This window comes from Zonotrichia leucophrys, chromosome 3 (assembly GCF_028769735.1).
Source record: "Zonotrichia leucophrys gambelii isolate GWCS_2022_RI chromosome 3, RI_Zleu_2.0, whole genome shotgun sequence".
Lineage (NCBI taxonomy): Eukaryota > Metazoa > Chordata > Aves > Passeriformes > Passerellidae > Zonotrichia > Zonotrichia leucophrys.
Window position 1 is genome coordinate 37,683,412 of NC_088172.1, and position 20,572 is coordinate 37,703,983.

General features: G+C 40.9%; 1 protein-coding gene across 1 annotated transcript; it reads right to left on the minus strand.

Moving 5' to 3' along the window:
- Positions 1-2,354: 2,354 nt before the first annotated feature.
- On the minus strand, positions 2,355-19,890 carry LOC135445420 (sorting nexin-3). The gene is made up of 4 exons (XM_064707837.1): positions 19,602-19,890; positions 6,952-7,047; positions 6,451-6,575; positions 2,355-3,037 (listed from the first exon to the last, which is right to left on the minus strand). Exons 1-4 carry the CDS (start codon positions 19,761-19,763, stop codon positions 2,932-2,934), a joined length of 489 nt encoding a protein of 162 aa, XP_064563907.1. The 5' UTR covers positions 19,764-19,890; the 3' UTR covers positions 2,355-2,931.
- Positions 19,891-20,572: the final 682 nt, after the last annotated feature.

Genomic DNA, 20,572 nt, shown 5'->3' on the forward strand with positions numbered 1-20,572 from the left:
TGCTGGGTCTCACATTCTATCTTTTCCAAGACAGACAGACCATAAATACACAAGATGAGTCACAGGCTATGGGACCTCAAAGTATCTTCTATACAAACTAGCTTGGAGCACTTAAAAATGCACTTACCACAAAGCAGAGCACATTCTTAAAAAGAAACCAACAAACTGTTTATAATCCATTCTTCCTGCAACTGTAATAATCTCCAACTATCTTCTGCTCTCTACACTGAAAAGAACCTAATCGGGTAGAAAAATCAATTGCAGTTCTCCAACTCTGTGACAATTCAGTCTATGAGCTAGAGAAGTAAAACCCAGCGCTGCACAGAATCCATCACAGAATATTCATTTCAGTAAGATTCAAGCTGCTGTCCCAGAGCAGCAATGAGCATGAACTACATCCACCCTGCTAGGAAACCAGGCAATCACACCCTGCAGTTTGCTGCAGTCCCTCCATCGCCCAGGCCAGAGGACAAAACAGAGCGTACTGGCAAAGCAGGCAGGGCAATGGCACCGCACCCACATCTCATCCTCTCACCTGCAAGACCTGGCCCGGCTGCAGAGCAGACTCACAAGCTGGGACAAGGCCCAGATCCCTATGGTTTAGCACAGCTAATCTCAGACTGTGTCTTGCTCCCACTGCTGCACATTGCACTGAAGCACAATCAGTTCCACTCCACTAGGATTAGGGTCTCCAGCTAGCCTTGAAGGACTTAAGGCTAGGTGAGATCCCAGAGCGCTATGCAAATGCCCTGTCATTCTAAGAGACTAATGCTCCAAAGTCCTCACTTTGGAAATAGGAATACTCTGACATCAAGCATGCAACTTTTCCCTCTTCAGCTTAAATATTTTAGTTTTTCTTTCATGGCAAATGATAGAGATTGTGTCATCATCTTTCAGGTTTAAGATGTGGCATTTACTTTGATTTCTGGAAGAAGCTTCTCTAAGAAAATAACATTTGAGAGAAGAAAAATAACTTACTCTGTATCTAAACCTACATAATGAAACTTCAATATATTTAATCCTTCCTTCCCTCTTTTCAAGAATAACTCAACTTTTAGGGGTGATTCAACAAGGAGAGGGAAATTTAGAAATTATTTATTATATATACATATACATTATCAAATATATATATATATATACACATATATGTACATTATATGCATTATATGTATATATATATACATATATATATAATACATATATATTTGTATATATACATATATACAAATATATATATATATATATATATATACATATACATTATCAAAAACATCTTGAAAAGCGACAGCCCTGGGCTGCAAATGGACTGTCGGTTTTGGTCCTTGGTTTCATGAATAGAACAGTTAGAATCAGCATAGTCTCAGTCAAGTAGGAGGTTTCCACCTAAATTTAAATTATGCAGAGCAATTATTCAAACATCTATCTATCCAGTGCAGCTAATCAATAGTACTATGTGTAATTCAGCCAGCCACCACTGCCTTGTCACTTGAGTCTTTTACATTCAGATTTCCTAAATGAGTTTAATGCTCTTAGTTAAAAGAAGCTACTAATTTTGCCAGAAAGTTTTAGAATGCTCTTTACAGAGATTGTCATAAGAAGGAAAAAAGCAGACCTGAGTCTAAGCCAATACATAGCTACCAAATAGCATGAAACTGTAGAGCCGATTGCTACTAGAATATCCTGGAATCTGCTGTCAAGAGCACCTGGACAGGCAACTTCCACGTCATATTTTGAAGACTAAGGAAGCTTCTCTAGCTCAATTCCTTCCCATATAAAAGACAACTTCAGCAATGCTGCCTGTGAACTGCAGTTCAGCCACCCAGCACCTGCATTGCACCAGTGGTCAAACCAGCACAATGCTGGTCTATGTGGTCTATGATCACATCTTACACCAGATTTGTATGACTTTATGTTCCTAATTCCATTTGTAGAGCAGAGCTATTTTAAACTAGGCATGATGATAATATAAATTATGTAAACATTCATTTTTCTATAGGATGGCATAGTTTTCACTACCTAGTTGAAGCTGGATTGATGCTTCTCATGCCAGGCGGAAAGGTACCCTTTTCCCAAAGTTATTACAGTCACAGATCTGTTGATTGCCTCTCATGAGTGGTATTCCAGCTTTGGTCCCACAACACAGGAACAGCCTTTTATACGTTTATGTGTTCTTTAACACTTCCAGAGCAGGTGTCAGCATCTGAGAGTATTTACTGCTGGCTGTTAGTGATACACAACTACACTGTGGAAGAGCATCACAGTGAAGCTGTAACACCAGTTCACTTGGCATAGTCAATCCCTCCTCCTCAGAAAGCATGAGACACTCCACACTCAAGGTCAAGAGTGACAAAACATTTGAAGTGCATTTTCACTTTTATTTCAAAACTTTAGACAAGTTACTTTAGTATATAAATTCATTTTTTTTCCTCTTACAGAATATAAAGATAATTCCCTCATTACTTCAGTATAAAGTGTTTTACAAGCTTGAAGACAATTGCATAAGTGTTTCTCATACAGGATATCAGAAATAAAGCAGTCTTTCTACAGACATTCAGACAGGTGACTACCTCAGAAACAGCATAGCAGTTTAGTCAAATACAAGTGAACACGTGACACTACAGTTGTGAAAGTTCAAGTAAGGCCAAGTCAGTAAACATTGTTAAGTCGTTGCAAATAATAGTGGAAAGGTCTGTGAGACATTGCAAGGGGTGGATGGTTTCATAGTATAATACTCTTAAATCAAGGATTCAGAGGGATTTAGCTAGAAGACAAGTGAGTTCTTAAATGCTATAAAGCATATGCAAAGACCAAGCAGTGTATTGGTGTTAGTGGAGACTTCGTGCCTGTTCATCCTCAGCATGCTAAGACAAACTACAACCTCTTAAAACCAAGCATAAGAACCACTAATATTTGAGAAGACGCTTTTAAAATTCAAGTATGCCTTATTTTGGATGGTGTGTAGTTTTTATCTATTACTTCATCTTGTAAGAACATGTGAAGACAACGCTCATTCTGTGCCAGTGGGTGGCCTGCAACCCTGGAAAGAAAAAAAACCAAGCATTAGTGTGACCCAGCCGAGCCTACTTGCAGCTATCCTGCAGATCAAGGTTTGCACCAATAACCTATTGTTCTGCACTTGGGCACAGATCCCACTTTCACTTCACTGTTGGCAACTAGAATGCTGTCTAGTAGCAAGATTTATCATGCTTCCCAAGATGAAGTTAGTCCATAGGAACCCTGAGCTACCTCTGATCCCTTGGAAGCACGTTACATCATCTGTCACCTGCAATTGATGGGACTACCCAAGTAAGTGCTTATTCTAGCATTAGGAAATCTAGAGCTAAGAAAGGCAAGAGTATTTTTTTTTTAAAAAAGGTCTTAACACCTTTGCCATGGGACACCCTTTTAAAGGCCACTTATCCACTCCATTTTCAGCGTCACTGAGCAGCAGCTCGTTGCAGCAGAGCTGAAGCCTGGCTCCAGCAGGGGGTGTGAAGGTTTTCCGAAGGCTCAGGCAGTGCTCCAGAGAGAGACTGGAACCTAACCAATGTCCTGGCCTGGATGGGCAGCACTGCACACAGCCAGGGGCACCTGGCCCTTCTGCAGACACAGGAGACAGAGCTTGCCTGTTCTAGGGGACACCAGCATCTCTACTGTAAATTTAATTTAAGCTGAAAAACCATCCTTTTAACTGTAACGGAGCTGAAACTGAATTAGGAGACACTCACAAACTTGGAAGAAAATCACAAGGTACTGAACTTGAACCCTTAAAATACTATTTTTATCATGCAGGTAAGAATCCAAAAGAATCAGATAGCTGAAAGTTCATCATTTATGGACATGAATATCATGCAGGTTGTTTGAAAAAAACTACATCCAGTTGGTCAATCAAGACACACTTGTTCTTAGGAGAGAAAAGTCTGCCACAGTTCCAAGGGCAGCTTCTGTAAGCCTTGTGGCCTCCAAATCTGTCAGAACATCTCTACTCATCTGGCTGAACACATGCGAAACATATTCAGCTCCAGTGGCTCAGCACCACTTCCAAGCACTTCTGTGCATCTTCTCCAAATTTATCTATTAGTGTTTATTTCATCACAGAACATACTCACTTGTCACTACTTACTTGTCATTAAGGGCAACCTACAATGAGGAAGCTGAGCCCTCCTATTCAGTATTGATGGATTATTTCAAGAGCAGTTATAAAAACGTTACCATCTTGCCAGGTTCTAGAAAAAGGCCAGCAGTCTCAAGCACTAGTTCATAAGAATGACAGTCTAGAGTAACTAGTTTGAGTTTCTTACCCCATCAGAATGAAATTACTGATGTCAAACTTCAAGGAAAAGATATATAGGAGAGGATGAGGCAGCAGTAAATTCCTTCTTCCTTTCAGGAAGGGTTGAAAATCAGTGGCTGAATTGCAAGACTAGATTTGATCTCTGATTCAGCTCTTGGTTTCACAGGAATACCTTACTCTGCATTAGCTCAGTATTTTTCACCAAGGTGACCTTTACATATAGCAGCTGCTACTTGAAGAATTTTCATCTATTTCAAAGTCAGGTTGAGGCAGACAAGTGTTGAGGCATAACCACCCTTGTGAATGTCACTGTATGTAGTATTGTTAGTGGGGCCAGCAAACTGGCCCAAGAGAACTGACTCAAGCTTCACTCTTGTGATTCAGATTTTACATTTAGAGGGACAAAGCTTCTCCATAACATCCATCTCACACTCCTGAATATTAAGAAGTAGCATTGGTGCACCAAGATTTTTTTTGTTCCAGTGGCATCAGTTATCTGAGGGACTCTAATTCCAGAAGCAAAGAACAACTTTGATTATGCAATAATGTGAATGTACTATGCAAAGGACCTTCAGGTATAAGTTCACTAGTGCCCAGAGTACTTGGCAGAAGCCTTAAAGCTTCTACATGGTTCAAAACTTTAGTAACAATTTCCTAATGAGTTGGTCATGCCATTAGGATACACTGATGAGTTAAATGGCTATGATTTGTGCCTGGAAAGCTTTATTCCAGATGTACTCAACTCCACCACTACATCAATATCTACATTAATCTCAGTTTATGTTTCAAAGGAGGAAAAATTAACCAAGAAGTTTTACACTTCCACAAAATCAATTTATTACTTGCAGGAGGACTGAAAAATGGATACTTATAAATTGGCCATTCCATTTCTGTCAGCTATACAGTTTTTCAGAGACAGGGTAAGATGACTGTTTCACATCAGCTGCTTCAGAACACCAATAGTCCTCATCCATGCATACTGCTAGACTCAGCATACAAAACTTTCAGTAAATGCACTTTTGCTCCATTTAAGATAGAGTTCCAAGTCTGCATGGTTAAAGGCTGTACTTTACAGCCATGACTGCCTTGATTTTACAGCAAACTCAAACATATTCCATCTTACTACTGGATGCCTTGGAAGTTCATTCCACTTGTCTTTGAACAGCAAAAAGAGCAGTCTGAAGCATTTTACCCATTCAGAACCATTCTAAAATGAGTTAAGAAGCAACTATGTGAAGAAAAATTTCATATGGTCACACTTACTTGTACAGGACAGACAGTTCTAGTGAATTAGTCACTTGCACCTCCAAGACACATGTCTGAACTAGCAGTAACTGACAAGTACATTTTTGTAAGTTCTGGCATAACTCACAGGCATCCTCTGTTCCTGTTAAACAGCATCACTATTTGAACAAGATTAGAATGCCAGGGGAACTGACAGGCTTCAACTCCCTGAGGGAGCAGTCCCAAATCCAGTTGGTCTGAACAGCATTAACCAGAAGAGCTGGTTAATTGACAACACTCCTTACCTACTGTTTCGATCTGCACTGTTAAAGAGATTAAACCAGCTACTCAGGTCAGTGTACAGACAGTGGTTAGTAGTGTCAGATGGTGGAAAAAAAATCATAAGACTTTGTTACTATAATTTCTGCTCACCCTTTGAAAGGCAGGGACAAAATCCAGTGACTATTTCAAACTATGTGTGCACGCCTCGGGTAGTGTTTTTACTTCGGAATCTTCAGAAAGATTCTCAAAATGATCAGAGAAAACATGCATCATCACACAAACTGATAATACCTCACATTTGCAATCAAAGTAAACTGCTGTAAGTCCACTGTAAGCTCTACTGTTCACCCAGTTGGAAGACATCTTTCCAGAAATTATAAAGTAGAATTATTTTGAACACTATAATTTCAGTAGCAATCTGCATAAATTAACAACAACACTAACAGTCATTTCAGCTGTTCAGGTAAGCACTAAGATACCCAAACTAAGCATGGGATAAGTACTGTTAGTACATCCTACTGCAAGATTATGTGAAAGTTAATATTCTGAGCCTAGTGCAGTTACCATCCTTAGGAGGGTTAGTAGCTTCAATTCAGTTTTCCAGGGCTGAGCTCCAGGTTTTTCTCTAAATAACTAGATCCAACACTTACTTGTTTATGAATTGTTCAAGGGCCTGCTTCCTCTCCTCTATAAAGGAATCATCAAATATACCATCATCTCCTCGGAAGGGGAGCTGGCGGAGAAGAGCTTTTCCTGGTAGAGGTGGTACCACAACCTGAAAGATTTACACAAGTGTCCTTATGTGCAGCCTGTAAGCAAGTTCATGCACCTCTTCCTCCTAGAAGACCCAACTCACCACATTTTTAGTGAAGGAATAAAAAGTGAGCAGAGAAGAACAGTACGTGCCCACATGGGTAAGCTGAAATCAAGTAGTTATCTCTGAATTAACTCAAAATTATTAAAACAAAAAGCCTCTGGCAGTGCAGCACTGAGGCTTGATAAAAGGACTGACACACTGGCTTATTTCTGGGCATTTTCAACCCCGGTACCTTATTTATATGATACATGCTTTCTAACACAATGAAAACATTTCAGCATCATGATTCTTTGCATATCTATGAAGACTTCTATTTACTTTTCACTTTACTCACCTTGCTTTCTCTTTCTAGTTCATTCCTTAGCCATTCAAAATCACTATATCTTCTTCTGACTGTAGATTCTTTCAGTTTGAAGATAGGTAGATTTGTCTGAAAACAAGAACACAAGCTATTGATTAGACAGATTAGAAATTCTGATAAGCAGAGACAAGAACCAAGCTGTTGTTACACAGTAATTCCATTTAAGCAACAACAGCAGTAGTGAGAAACATTCAAGATACAGAAAGAGAGATAAGGCTCTAAGCCACATGAGTAAGCTGTGCCTTGAACTCCACAGTCATGAGCCTCATTTAATGGTATCCCAATTACTGATATTCTGTCATCATATCACCATGCAGAATATCTGATCTGCTGGCCACTTGAGATGTTTCTAAGGTTGCAGAAGCATCTGCTATTCTTATTGTCTCAGCAGCTGGATTCCCAATACATACAAAAGTGGAGGTGGGAAGGGGGAAGAAATTCTTATTCCACACAAGTTTGTCTTACTGCATTCAAGGGAATGTTTCAGATATCAGCATAGGACATTAACCAAACTTCCTGTACTTTTCTACTCCCTGATACAACATGGCTTCCAGCATCTTCAAAATCAAAACCTGTAAGTCTTACAGTGAATCCATTCAGGACTGATGAAGATTTGATAGCACAAGCTGCCAAGTTTGGGTAGCTACAGAGAAGACAACAAGGCTGAGATGCATTACAACATTCAGTGCTGAGAAGATCAAACTATTTGACTACAAAGTTAAACCAAACAGAGCATGACTAGGGAGAGCTTTGCTGAACAAGGCTAGGAGGCAGCACTCAAACCTAACACCCTTGAAAGGGATATCACATGGGAGCAAGGTTATAATTCTGCACAAGACCCTGCTACAAGTCCCTATATTAACTTGTGTGACAGCCTGCATTACTTCTGTTCATTCTTGTGGTGCAGGGTTATCCCACTTTTGCAATCCAATTGCACATTATTTTAAAAGTACACACTGAGAGAATCCTCTCCTAATGAAACCCTGGCTAGAACACTACAAAATTGTTTCTAGGAGTTATAACCTCCTGAAAGTAAGAGCATGAGCCTGTAATTACCATACACAACCAGAAGTCACAGAATAATGCCTACTGTTGTCAGACTACAAATTCAATAACAGTCTTTGTATACTTTTAAAGAAGCCTCTTGAGAAGCACTCTAGGAAGCTGATGTTCACTTGGGGCTACACTTACCTCCAGCTGTCCTGATGGCAGATGCACAGCAGCCATTCTCAGCTACTGCCTTTTACTTTTTGCTTTTTGGTTTTTATCTTGTAGGCCACCTAACTCAGGATCTGGTCACTGTTTGAGCAGATACCCCTGTGCAATATCATTTGTAGCAGGTTATGCTTAAGCTATCACTAGGGAATACTTTTGGCTGCTCAAAATAGGTTTAATTGCAGATACATTTTCCTGCACTGGGCAAGTCCATGACTTGGGTCATTGTACTGCTGCCAGCCAGTCACACAATAGTACTTGATAAGTTAGTTGTGTACTTTCACATTATGCAAGTTAGTTCATAATTTACAGGTGATAAAGTTTAGAACAATATTTTGTTATCTTATTGCTAAATGCTTGAAAGTATTCCAGCTCTCTTTCCCAGGTGAAATATTGTTGACTGTATTTGTGACTAATAATAAAATTGCATTTAAGACTAACATCAGACGTCAGGCTTTATAAATAAACACTCTTGTCTTGATGGTAAGAATATTCTACTCAAGAGTGAATACAGCTAGGTTCCCCACAATGCATGAAGGAGATTCCCAGAAGTTAAGTATTGGATTATTCTCCTCTGATTTCAGCTATTGTTTTTTAAACCAAGTTCACCATTACATAGTACATCAACTCTTTGTCAGTGTCTCCGGTACAAAGTCCTTTAAAATATTTAACATATAGGTTCTCACTTGCAGAAAATATTAATTTCTCTCTCAAGTTACTAAAAAAGGGATTAGAACTGGATAAAAGCAGCTAAAAAACTTAAGTTCCCAGGTCTTCAGGAACTCTTTTCATGCTTTGAGGCATGTAGTCTATAAAGTTAATCTCTGAACAACATATTAGGCTTACAAGTACAATGTGGGGGTAGAAGTGCCAATTGAGCTCACTTTACCTTCTACATTCCCTTTTCAACTTTTGACATGCTAGCTCAGTTAGCAAGTAGGAGAAAAAGTTTTTGTTTCTAAAAAGCAAGAGTTCTTTGCTTTCCCTGTCAATTGAAAAATCATCTCAAATTTTCATCATAAGTACCATAAATACTCAGATTGTAAACTATGTCATAAAACTAAATTAATTGTCTTGCAAGTCACAACTTGACAACTATATTCCAAAACAAAGTACACGTTCACCTGGTCTGGATACGAACTAGAGCTATCTTCTGAGATCAATTTCTAAACCTTATGTTCTTTAAACCCAGAAATTGCAGTAATTCTCCTTCCTCTAGAAGTAAATACTGACAGTGCAGTGTTCCTAAGGTAAGCAGCTGTTAGGAAGGATCTATTTAAAAATGCAATTTGAGAGTCCTTTTTATACTGCTTAACCTATTTACATCTTAGGTCCCTATTTTTAATTCAGGCTATATTCACATCTGAGGTTGCTGTATGGGCCTTTATCACTAAGGATTATTGCCCTGTTTGAACAGAGCACCCTTTGCTTCAGCAGGCTGGACTTCTGCACACCCTACCGCCTCCATCTCCCATGGATAGATAGTTTTCATTAAGCAAGCCAGACACCTCCTGAAGCATGGGCTTTCACTGGACAAGAATTTGGTAGAAGGAGACAATCCTGAAGAGCCAAGAGAAACTTTCATTTTCTATTAAACTGTCATTTCAAGACCATGCAGACTATCAAAAATGTATTATTCTCTGCTTGACATTTTATGTTGAGTTATCCTTGTTCAGTAACTAAGGTGCCACCAGCTATTCTGAGCGCTTCCCATGCTTTGGTTGTCTGCTAGAACAGAGAGCAGAGTAAGGCACAAAACTTGAAGTCAGGCTAGTTTCATTTTTATGAGCATTTCTGCCCATGCTTATTCAGCATTATAATGTCAACTTTCTGGCCTGCTGAGCTGCTAAGTCTACTATCACAAAACTCATGACAGCATGAAACATGGAACAGCCCCTGGAGCACAGCTCATTCCTGTAATAATTTCAGCACAATTTCTGCAGCAATTCTTTCTTCAGCTGCGTAATAATTATAAAATTTATTGAAAAAAAAATCAACAGCTTCTTAGTCCAAAATCATGCTGCTTAGCAGTTTGAATGCAACCTGAAAGGATTATGCATCACCCAAGATGTTAGACAATTGTAAATCACTAGTCAGAATTGCAGATAAGGCATTGTTGCAGAAAGACAAACAAACCAGTTCTGCAGAAGTCACACACAGCCCAAAATCCAAAGAAAGTCAAGATGGATTTTGTGTAGCACTGTCCCTTTATTAGACTGTATGCAGACACCATGAGGCTTTCTCTGACTACTGTCAAACAGCCTGTATTCTGCTGGGGCAGTTAATGGCCAGCCAGTACACCAGAATAAATATTTTCAAAATTGGTGCCAAGTTACATTACATAATCAAACAACAGGTGACCAACTCAGATCCTTAAGTCACTCCTGCATTTCTTCACTCAGATGCCAAACAAACTTTCTACGGTCATATTTGGCTAGTGCTTGACAAACCAGAAATGGGAAGCAGTGGTTCCGTACTAACAGACTTCAGGGCAAAGTCCACGTTCCCAGTAAGCATGTTTCATCAGCTTCATTTGTGTCACCATCACATATTCAACTTTGAGCCTGACTCTAAATTCAGGAGATTCCCAATTCACTTCAGAAGCAAAAGGCAGTTCACCTCAGAAGCAAAAGACAATCCTAAAACAGTGGCTCAGATAACCAGGTAACAGTCTTCCAGCTCTTAATACAGTCACTCCCCAAGCTATGCCCAGTCAGGAGCTGAAAAATTGTTTCTGTATGCAAGTGAAGAGAATTCCACAAGCAGAATGCAAGTAGTTTGAGTACTAGTCATTACTGTCCATTCAGCTTCAGATACAGTCAACAATGCAGCCATTCTGGAAAACAAATTACCTTAAATGCAGGAGGAAAACTACACTACTTTATTTGTTTATAATTAGTTTCAATTAATAAAATAATTCTAAGTCTTTTTAAGTCTTAGTTTTTAGACTAGCTTATCCACTGAGTGGAAAAGTCTTGCAAATAGTCAGACTTGCTCCTAAAAATTGGTTTCCAGCCATAAATCAAATGCAAATAGCATCTGGGTTCCTTCAAAGAGCATGCTGACACTCCACAAGACTGTGTGACACTGCAGCCCAGTCCATCCCCACAATAGCAAATTCCCCAGATGTTGTTGCTCAGCATAGTCTGAGGTAAATTTGGCTAATTTCCTCATCTGCCACCATAACACTCAGCAGCAGCCCTGCATTGCCCGTGTCTCCCACTCCTAACAGACTGAGAATAAAGCTGCACTGTTGCCACAGCACCTACTTTGATGTCATCTTTTCAAGTAGGTTATGGTAGCCTTGAGAGAACTCTATTTCCATTAAAATAGAGTGAAAGAAAGCACACAGCTCACTTTTGATAAAAGTTTGTGGCTTTGACTCTCAGAAGCTAAATTCAAGCATCTTGACTGTCTCATGCAAGCTGTAATCTTTGTCAAGAGCCTACACTCTTTGACTACATTTACAGTCAAAGAGAGCTCTGGGGTACCACAGTAAATAGCATTCAGAGTGGATAAAAAAAAGCATTATGATTTTCTTAACATAAGAACCTGCTGCCCTTTAGTACAAGAAACTGGCTCCAGCAGTCCACTGTTATTGCAGAAACCTTGCCAGAGGTTTGTTTCCTTCCCAATTCAACATAAGCAGCTACCACTCAATTTCCTACAATTATGAAAAGCAAGAAAGAAGGAAAACATGCTTTAAACTTCAGTTTCTAGAGGTTTAGATTTTTGGTGGGTATATTACTGAAGGAAATCTCTTTCCCCAGTGCAAAATGTCAGACCAGAGACTGTTATTTTTTTAAGTTTCAGTCCTTTTCATCAAAACAGAGTTCTATCTCCCCTTTTCTCCATTTAGTGTCCAGATTTACTGAAGGTACATCATAATAAAATTACGAGAACACAAAGATCTGACCATGCAATTTTTAAACAATGCTGACTTAAACTATACCATGAACTTTTGAGCTTCCCACTCTGCAGCACTGGAGCTATGGGGCCAGGGTGTTTTCTACCTTGAACAGTAATAGCAACATAATGAAATCCTAATAGCAACATAATGACAGAGACTATCATAACCTTTGTCAAATCCAGTGCTTTGAGTCCAGAGTTGCTCTCTGAAAAATGAGCATAGGGATGCCCGTATTTTTGCCCAAAAGCATCTATCATCACCTGAACAAGTTCAACAACATCCTGAACAGCTGAATTATGGTATGCCACAGTTAAAAGACTCTGGATAGGGTAAGCTAAGAAAAAGAGATTGCTTAGTGATTCTTAATTCTTCAGGCTCCATGCTCAGAAGCCAAAAATAAAAACTGGAGCCTGCTTTGGGGACACATTTGGACAAAGACTTTTACAACACCCAGACAGAACTAGCAACTAGATTTGGGTTAGCAAGTCAAAGCCTCCTGTGAAATAGCAAATATTGATTTGAAAGAGAAGGGATTGCTACTTTTACACAATTCAAGGTGCAACAGCCATATGGCTCTGATTTGACTTACTGTAATGTTCTTACTCATTCCTCATCAGGAATGACTGAAAAGGGATCACATTAAGTTGATGCTTTAGCATCATTACTGACATCTATCAGCTATAGTCAAATGGGGATAAAAAAAATTTCAGTGAATTGCTGAAGTTGCTAATTTTTTATCAAAAACTAAACTTTTAATATGCTTTGTGAGCTAGAGACTGTCTAGCATCCCTATACTTCAAATACACAAGAAAAAAAAGCGGTAAGTTAACTACCTTAAAAGTGAGTCTACAAAGTAGCAAAAAATTATCTTCATATTTCCAGTTTTACTGGAACAGTAACACAACACTCCTAAGTAGCCACTAAAAGCTATAGAAAGGCTTCCAACTCCTATTCATTAATCTGCAGCATATCTTAACCCTTAAAGGGTGCTACAGCTTAGGCCTACAGAAATAATATCTAAGCTTTATTTCCAGGTCTAGAGGTGGCTCTAAACCACTTAATATATAGCTTCATTTGCTTCTGGATTTTAGAGTAAAGTTGCTATACACTAGCTTATCGTTATACTTTCAAATAGGTTTTGTGGCCAACACAAACTATACTGTCATATTGCAGAATCTTCTGGGGTATAACACAGATTTTCAATTCGATTCTAAAGACATAACCAAACCATGGACCTATATTCAGTTGGTAGAACAATTGTTTTTACACCTTGACTAGAAGGTTAGGGCTCCTCCATCCTTTTTATGTTAGAAGTTAGAGCAACAATAGCAACTTCAGACCCTTTACTCAGTGTTACAGCTCCACAGGGTATTTGGATTATGCACTTGTTAAAACAGCCTCCAGTAGTGCAACTCGCATTGCTTTACCAAGTGAAAAAACTTTAAATAAAATACTTCCCTTACTGTTAGAAGACATAAACCTCTGCTGCATCATTTATTTCCCCAGATGAAAAGCAGCAGAGACCAGACTGCTCTAAAGTTCAAGCTGACACTTTTTCAGCAAGCCATCTAAAAATAAACACGTATCAAAACTCCCTGGCATCACATGCCTACCTGGACTACAGCCACCCGTCCTATAAAGATTAGTCATTGTTCCATTTGATTTGGTCTGTTCTGCACTGTACTAGAGAGCAATCCTAAAACATGACTGCACTGTATGCTCTAAAATAAAAGGAGTGCAAGTCACCAGTTAAACTGATATATTAATAAGAAGCACTATTCAGAAACTTGGTTATTTTACTTACACAGTAACAGATATCAATGCCAAACTAGTTCAAACCTTTGGACCAGCCTCTTGAACCTAGTTTAATTACAAACCTCTACAGAAAAAAAACAGCTGCTCAAGAGTAAATCCACTTTCCTTGCTTTGGAAGTTTCTTAAATCCAAGCCATTCTACTTCTCTGTCTCCCTTATCAGTGTCCTTGGAAATTCTTAGCCTTCAGTTATCTTTATCTGAATTACTGCTTGAAGGAATAGTTAATGTTTGTGAGGACGCAGTACCCAGGCTGTAGAACAGAAAAATGCTCACCTGAATCACTGCATTTTTATTCTTTGTAGAGGAGTCTGAGAATACCTAACTGGTAGCAGTGTCTAGAATGGGTTTTAAAGGCACAATTTACTACAGTTAGGGCAGACTTGCAGTGTTATGCAAGATTTGTAGTAGTAGAGAAATACAGAATTACTGCTGATTATGCATCCGTAAACACATCCCCACTGAGTCAGTGTTTAGTCATGACTCCACCACAAGCTTCAACTACTAAACTGTGCAATGCTGTAGTCAACTACAGCAATGGCTGATTTGATTATTTTTGTGGTGGGGGAAGAATTTGCAGCTTCAAACATGAAGGACAGGACATTTGGAACTGTTCAAGGACAAAACATTGCAAAACACATTCAAGAGCACTACTTTGCAAAACATGGCACAAGATAAGTGCTTTCTGAGCAAGTTTGACTTTCAGTTCATTTTCTGTCTTACTCTGACTTGATCACAGCAGTCAGACTACAATCAGTTAATCACAAGTCAGACCACTATAAACATGCTGAAATGTCAATATTGTATCCAAACTAGGTCTTGAAAAAATTGGTTAAGGAGAGAACAGGACTTTCACAAGCAATGCAAGTTCAGCAGTACTCAGATAAACTTCCCCAATCCCTGGAAACCAACACTATTCTTAATACGGCAGGCACTTCACAGCCTGGGTATTCATTTCCTTCCCCACAGCGGATCTACACAATCGAGCACCTCTGCAGGTCTGCAGAACATTCAGGAAACCTGACTGCTGCCCTAAAGAGCACTGGAACCACCCAACTATTGCATTTCAGAACGAAAGCACAGCAAGACATTCCCTTTCTACACCACAAGACAAGCAAGAGCACTATGGAATATCAAAAAGCTAAGGTAAGCCTTAGGGCCAAATTTAGTAATACTGATTAGAGGCAAGAGGCCATTGAACATTAAAGAACAGAGCTAAGATGACAAAGGCTTTTAGTTTGGCTTTGGTTTGACAAAAAAGAATTCTTTAACTATTTGGACTAATAGCTCCTGCAAAAGGTATTTTATTATACTTCTAACTGTCAGTTTGAGTATCAATGACTTCTCCGCAAGTTCTCACTAACCATGAACAGATGATTTAACCCTTCAGTCTAGGTGAAAAACCCAACCAAAATGGGCAGCACAGAAGTCACTTTTACTTCTACAGAAACAAAACCAGATGGAATAGTGTTAACAGTTTATTTCCAGAACACTGAATATTCTGAGTTTGAAGGGATCCACAAAAATCATGAAGTCCAACTCTTAAGAGAAGAGCCCATACAGGGATTGAATCCACAAGCCTGGTGTTATTTAGCACCATGCTCTAACTAACTGAGCTATTCTCAGGGTTGCCAAAGGGATACTTCCCAAAATGTAGCAAGTTCCTGGATACCCTTTGTTGACAGTATTCTAAAATTCTAAGCAAAGTGCTTATCTCTTGTGGCACTGTCTTTACAATGGGTGTATGGCTGTGACGTGTGACACCGACCACTGGATCAGTCAGCTTGTAAAGATTAAGCCTTGTCTCCTTAAAGGATTTAACAACTGAAGCTATTGCACAGAATCTGCTTGAGCAAAGACCTTCCTTTCGACCCACTTATCAAGAAAAGTAGAAGACAAATGATACCTGGAACTGGACTGAGGACTAAATACATGTTGTAGGATGCTAATAGGATAATTGTAATTTGTTCTGTTTGCTTCCTGGAATTCAGAGAGAGAACTGGCTTTTAGTCCATAAATAGTAAAGGTATTCCCATGCCCTCATTCAAGAGTGTTGACTTGAACAAGCCCACCCTGAAAAGGTTTAATAATAAAGAGAGAAGAGCTAATAAAGACTTATGAGAAACAGCATGTAGGGGTATTTACACTGAGAACCTGACTTTTGGTTCACATTTTTCCTCAAGAGGAAAGAGTAATTAAGTAGTTTACTGTATTCCTTTAGCAGGCAGTCTCGTTGATTACGTTAGTTTTAAATGCTGCACGCTCACCATATTGTGATCATCCAGATACCTTCAGATGAGGTAAGTACTTTATCAAGTTTTATTTTGCTAGACAAAACTCTTAGAGCTTTATACTCTGCTGCATTACTCCCAGTCTAGCTCACCCTGAGCCTTCACACACAAAGGACACCTCAAAATGTTAGAAATGCTCTGTGTGATGCTGCTGATGGAAAGAAAATTCTCAAGTACCCTGTCAAAAACATGACCCACGCAAATTTGCTATTTTAGCACAGCAGGATGGCATTTTCTACCACTTACTTTCAAACAAGATGTTTGACTTTCATTGCTAGGCTGCACTGTAGTGGCACGTTGCCACACTGTGTGCCTTATAGTGGTTGCTACAGTGGAAAGCTTTCTGTCATCACCTTGTCCAGCTTGCCAAGAACAGACTGTTATTTAATGCACAGACTCAGGCTCAGAAAGTCAATACTTTGGCCAACTGTCCATCTGTGAAGTAGCTGCCTGGCTAGAAGTGCTGCATAGGGTGTACCTGCAGCACTCCTCTCATTTAAGACTCCTTAAATGCTTGTCAGCTACCCCAGCACACAGCCACCCTGCACTGGGACACTCACAAACCTTCCGAAGTCCCAAACCACTACTGCCTTGCTTATGCAGTAGTGTAGTGCTGAGCAGTCCACCCAAAACTTCAGCTTCCCCATCAAGCTTTCTGACTTCCAGCAGAACTTGATGAGTACAGCATTACAAGAACTAAAGCATGAAGTTGTTCCACTTGCTGCTTTCCAGACAACAGATACACTTCAACTGCAGTACCAGCAGAAAGCTTGCCAATAAAAGTTTTGGGGAAACTCTGCAGTATTTCACACACACATTTTGCAAGATACTTTTCATCAGATATCACTTCAAGAGGCAGCTAGCAAGCTCAGTCTTTCTGAAAAACCCCAAAAGTGAAGCTTTGAGATTCAGACAAAGATAGAATTACAGAGTCTGTAAACACCATGACAAGGGTACAAGTGTAATTGTCTCAACACAAACTTGAATTTCAGCGTCCTCTCTGACAATGTTTCTGGCTTAAAATGCTCTCCAGCTGTAACATGAGGCTGCAGTCCTTTAGCTTTCACCAGCATTTGGCAGCAGTTAAGCCATCCATTTCTGCACACTTAATGTTTTACTGCTGGTGTTACTTGAAGACACAGCTCTCCAGATATGATACAGGTAACTCACACCATCTTCTCAGGTTTGCTCCTCTGCTGCTCCCAGCACTGTTGAAGGAAACTGCAGATCAGCTGCTACTTTCTTACTTTCTGTGACCACAGGCACTTGTCAAACCACAGAAGCCACACTCCAATGAGCAGGCTATGGTACTAGGCCTATCTTTCACAAATACAATACCACAGCAATCCATGCTTGAATTCTCCCTCTGTGCTGAAATTTGTGTATTAGCCATATGGTCCATGTTCTGCTGAGAAGCAGTTAATTGATGCAAGTTTAGACAGTGAACATAACTCTGCATGACTTGTATTACCTGCTCTGTAGCCTTCCAGCATAAGAGACATAAAACTCAAATTTACAGTTCATGGTAGCTATGAACTATGTGTATGGCAGTGCACAGCTGGAAAGGGAATGATAAGGAGACAGTCCCGTACACCAGCATGTACAGATGTGAGCAAGGAGGGTGGAGGATGCAATGTTTACACAGCAGTCAGTCTGGGAGGAAGAACAGAGGAAGGTCACAGTACTATCACAGTGTACTTTTGTTCAAATAATTCTTGGGTTTCATTACAACAGGAATCCAGAATTTTCTACCCCAAACACCAGGTGGGCTAAGACTAACTTGTCTCAAAACCTGTTTTTCTGCATCCTTTTCTGGTGAAGAACTTCAGCTGAGTATTTTAAAAAATTGCTATTTTTTAAATCACAGGAAATTTGACATAATTCCCAAGGCCATATCATGGCCAAGTCCCTTTTGGATCATCTTCCCTGGATCCAACCATTCCAAATACTCAGTCTCATGGAAAGAAACGTCATCAGGAACTTAAGGTGCAAATACTTTCCAGCAAGATAGAATTACATCTTTCTTCTAAGTGGATTGCTAGGGTTCTGGTAAGGGCAGTGCAATGCAAAACAAATCTGCAAGTTCTAGTTTGACTTCACACTGAGGCCAAACATAGGCTACAAGCATGTTAGTTTATTCTTCCTGCCCCATAGACACATCCTGAAACACAGAAATAGCTACAATAGCTAGGTGATTTTTCTTTTTCAAGTAAGGTTACACCAAGCTGGGGACTTAGGCCTTTAAAACCAGAAAATTCACACAAGGTTAAGTCTTGTCTGGTGAATTTCGGTGACCAAGGCAGCAGCGCTCAGCTGTATCCTTCCCTGCTGTGAAGAACACATATTGCAGAGAATGTGTGCAGGAAATCAATGAAGCTTCACCTTTTATTACTGACTGCAACAACTGACCAGGTTCAATCATATATAACATAGAAAAATTATAACAGAGCTCAGTTATAACAGAGCAAAGCTATACAAGGTGGAAGACTCAACTACGAACTATAAAAAACCCCATCTTTAAGTATCCAACTTCCTCAACCCAGCTTATTTCTAGCCATGTACACCAAAAAGGGTTCCCTCCTCAAGGCCCTACCAGACACAGGCAAGGACTGTGCTGCAGACACAGACACTGCATTTTTTGACCATTCCTCTGGGCCCTGTTTATGAAACCCTAAAGACCAGGGAACACAGTAATGACTTCACACAGCTTTTCTCAAGCTTAAGACTACTAGCCTTTGGGGCAAGCCACTGAACACAGCCCTTCCGGCTAGGAAGGATTCTAGTGTTACTAAGAAGCAGCATTTGACAGCAGCACATAGTGAGAAACAGCCCTATTTATTAAGCACTACAATTTTATTTCAGGTAACAGAAAAACCAGGAAGCCCTTCTCCATACACACACCCCTTATCACTTCAGCTGGCTCTGATCTAAGTGCGTGTGCCCACTAGACTTATTTACACCTTCTCTATGGACTTTTTGAAGCCGCTGGAATCCTGAACTTGACCTCTCCCTCAGGGCAGATCTACCCATATTACCCCATCTCAGAGTGGAGAGTTTGCTCTCCTCTATTTACCTGGAGACAGACAAGCAATGGCTCACAGTCCAGCGGTATTTCAAGTCTGAGGACAAGCTGTACACAGCGGAGCCGAAAGAGCACTTGTCCTTTGGTTATCTGTAACGAGCTGCACCGCCTCAGCTACCAGGAGCCCGTCACAGAGTTATCAACCCCAGGCCGAGGATGGAGAGTCCACTGCGGCTCTGCACCCCCCCGCACCGCAGCAGCCGTGACACCGGTCCTGAAGGACACGGCGGCGGGAGCCCGACACCGCCACCCCGGCCAGCGCCGGGCGACACGAGAGCCCGACACCGCCACCCCGCTCCCGGGCCGGCTCACCTTGACGCGGATCTCGTAAGTGGTGAAGCGGCCGCGGCCCACCCCCACCGTCTGCGGGTTGCCCACGTCGATCTCCAGGAAGTTGCTGGGCGGCCCGTAGGCGTCGTTGAGGTTCTGCGGCTTGCTGATCAGCCGCCGGGTGTCTGCGATCGTCTCGGCCATGGCGGAGCGGGCGCCTTCTCCCCTGAGCCAGCGACCGAGCCCCCAACGCCGCTGCCGCTACCGCCCGCGCCGCCCGACCGCCCGCCCTGCGCCCAGCTGACCGACCGGCAATGCGCACCCACCGCCCGCCCGCGCCCACAAGGCACGCTGGGTAATGTAGTTCTTGAGGGCGGCACCGCTTGCTCATGCATGGCGCGGCCTCCCGCCTTCTGAACTACACGTCCCAGCGGGCGCTGGGAGCGCGCCGCGCTGGCCGAGAGCGCTGATTTGTCAGGCCCGCCCACCCCTTCGGCCGGGTGCGGGTGGCGGAGGCGGGGAGTTGTGGAGGGTGGGTCTGCTCTGCCCGCACATCCTCATTCTTCGGGGATTGAAAAGACTGGGTGGGAAATGTTGTATGTGCAAGGTGTTATGCAAAAGGAGTCAGCCCACTGCAAACGTAGGCTGGTGGAGATCCCCATCAAAAGCTTTTTATTGAGAACAAAGTCTTAAGTCACTGACTCAAGCTGCAATCGATGTGACGCTGTTGTTTGTAGTAGCCTTAAACCTTTTATTTTAACAAATTATACACATTTAATAACATTACCAACGGGGTCAGATTTTATGTTCTCATGGCTTGCAAAGCTAAAGAGTTCTTAAAGGATAGGAAAGGAAAATAATGTTTACAGAGTAAGTTATTAAAATGACTTGAGAGAGCAAGAAAGAGAGAAAGGGAGCACAGCTGACAGAATTGTGCCCTTCCAAGACATAAGGTCTTTATTTCTCATTATCTGATTAAGTAAATGGTATGATAAAAGAAGTATTTCTGAAAG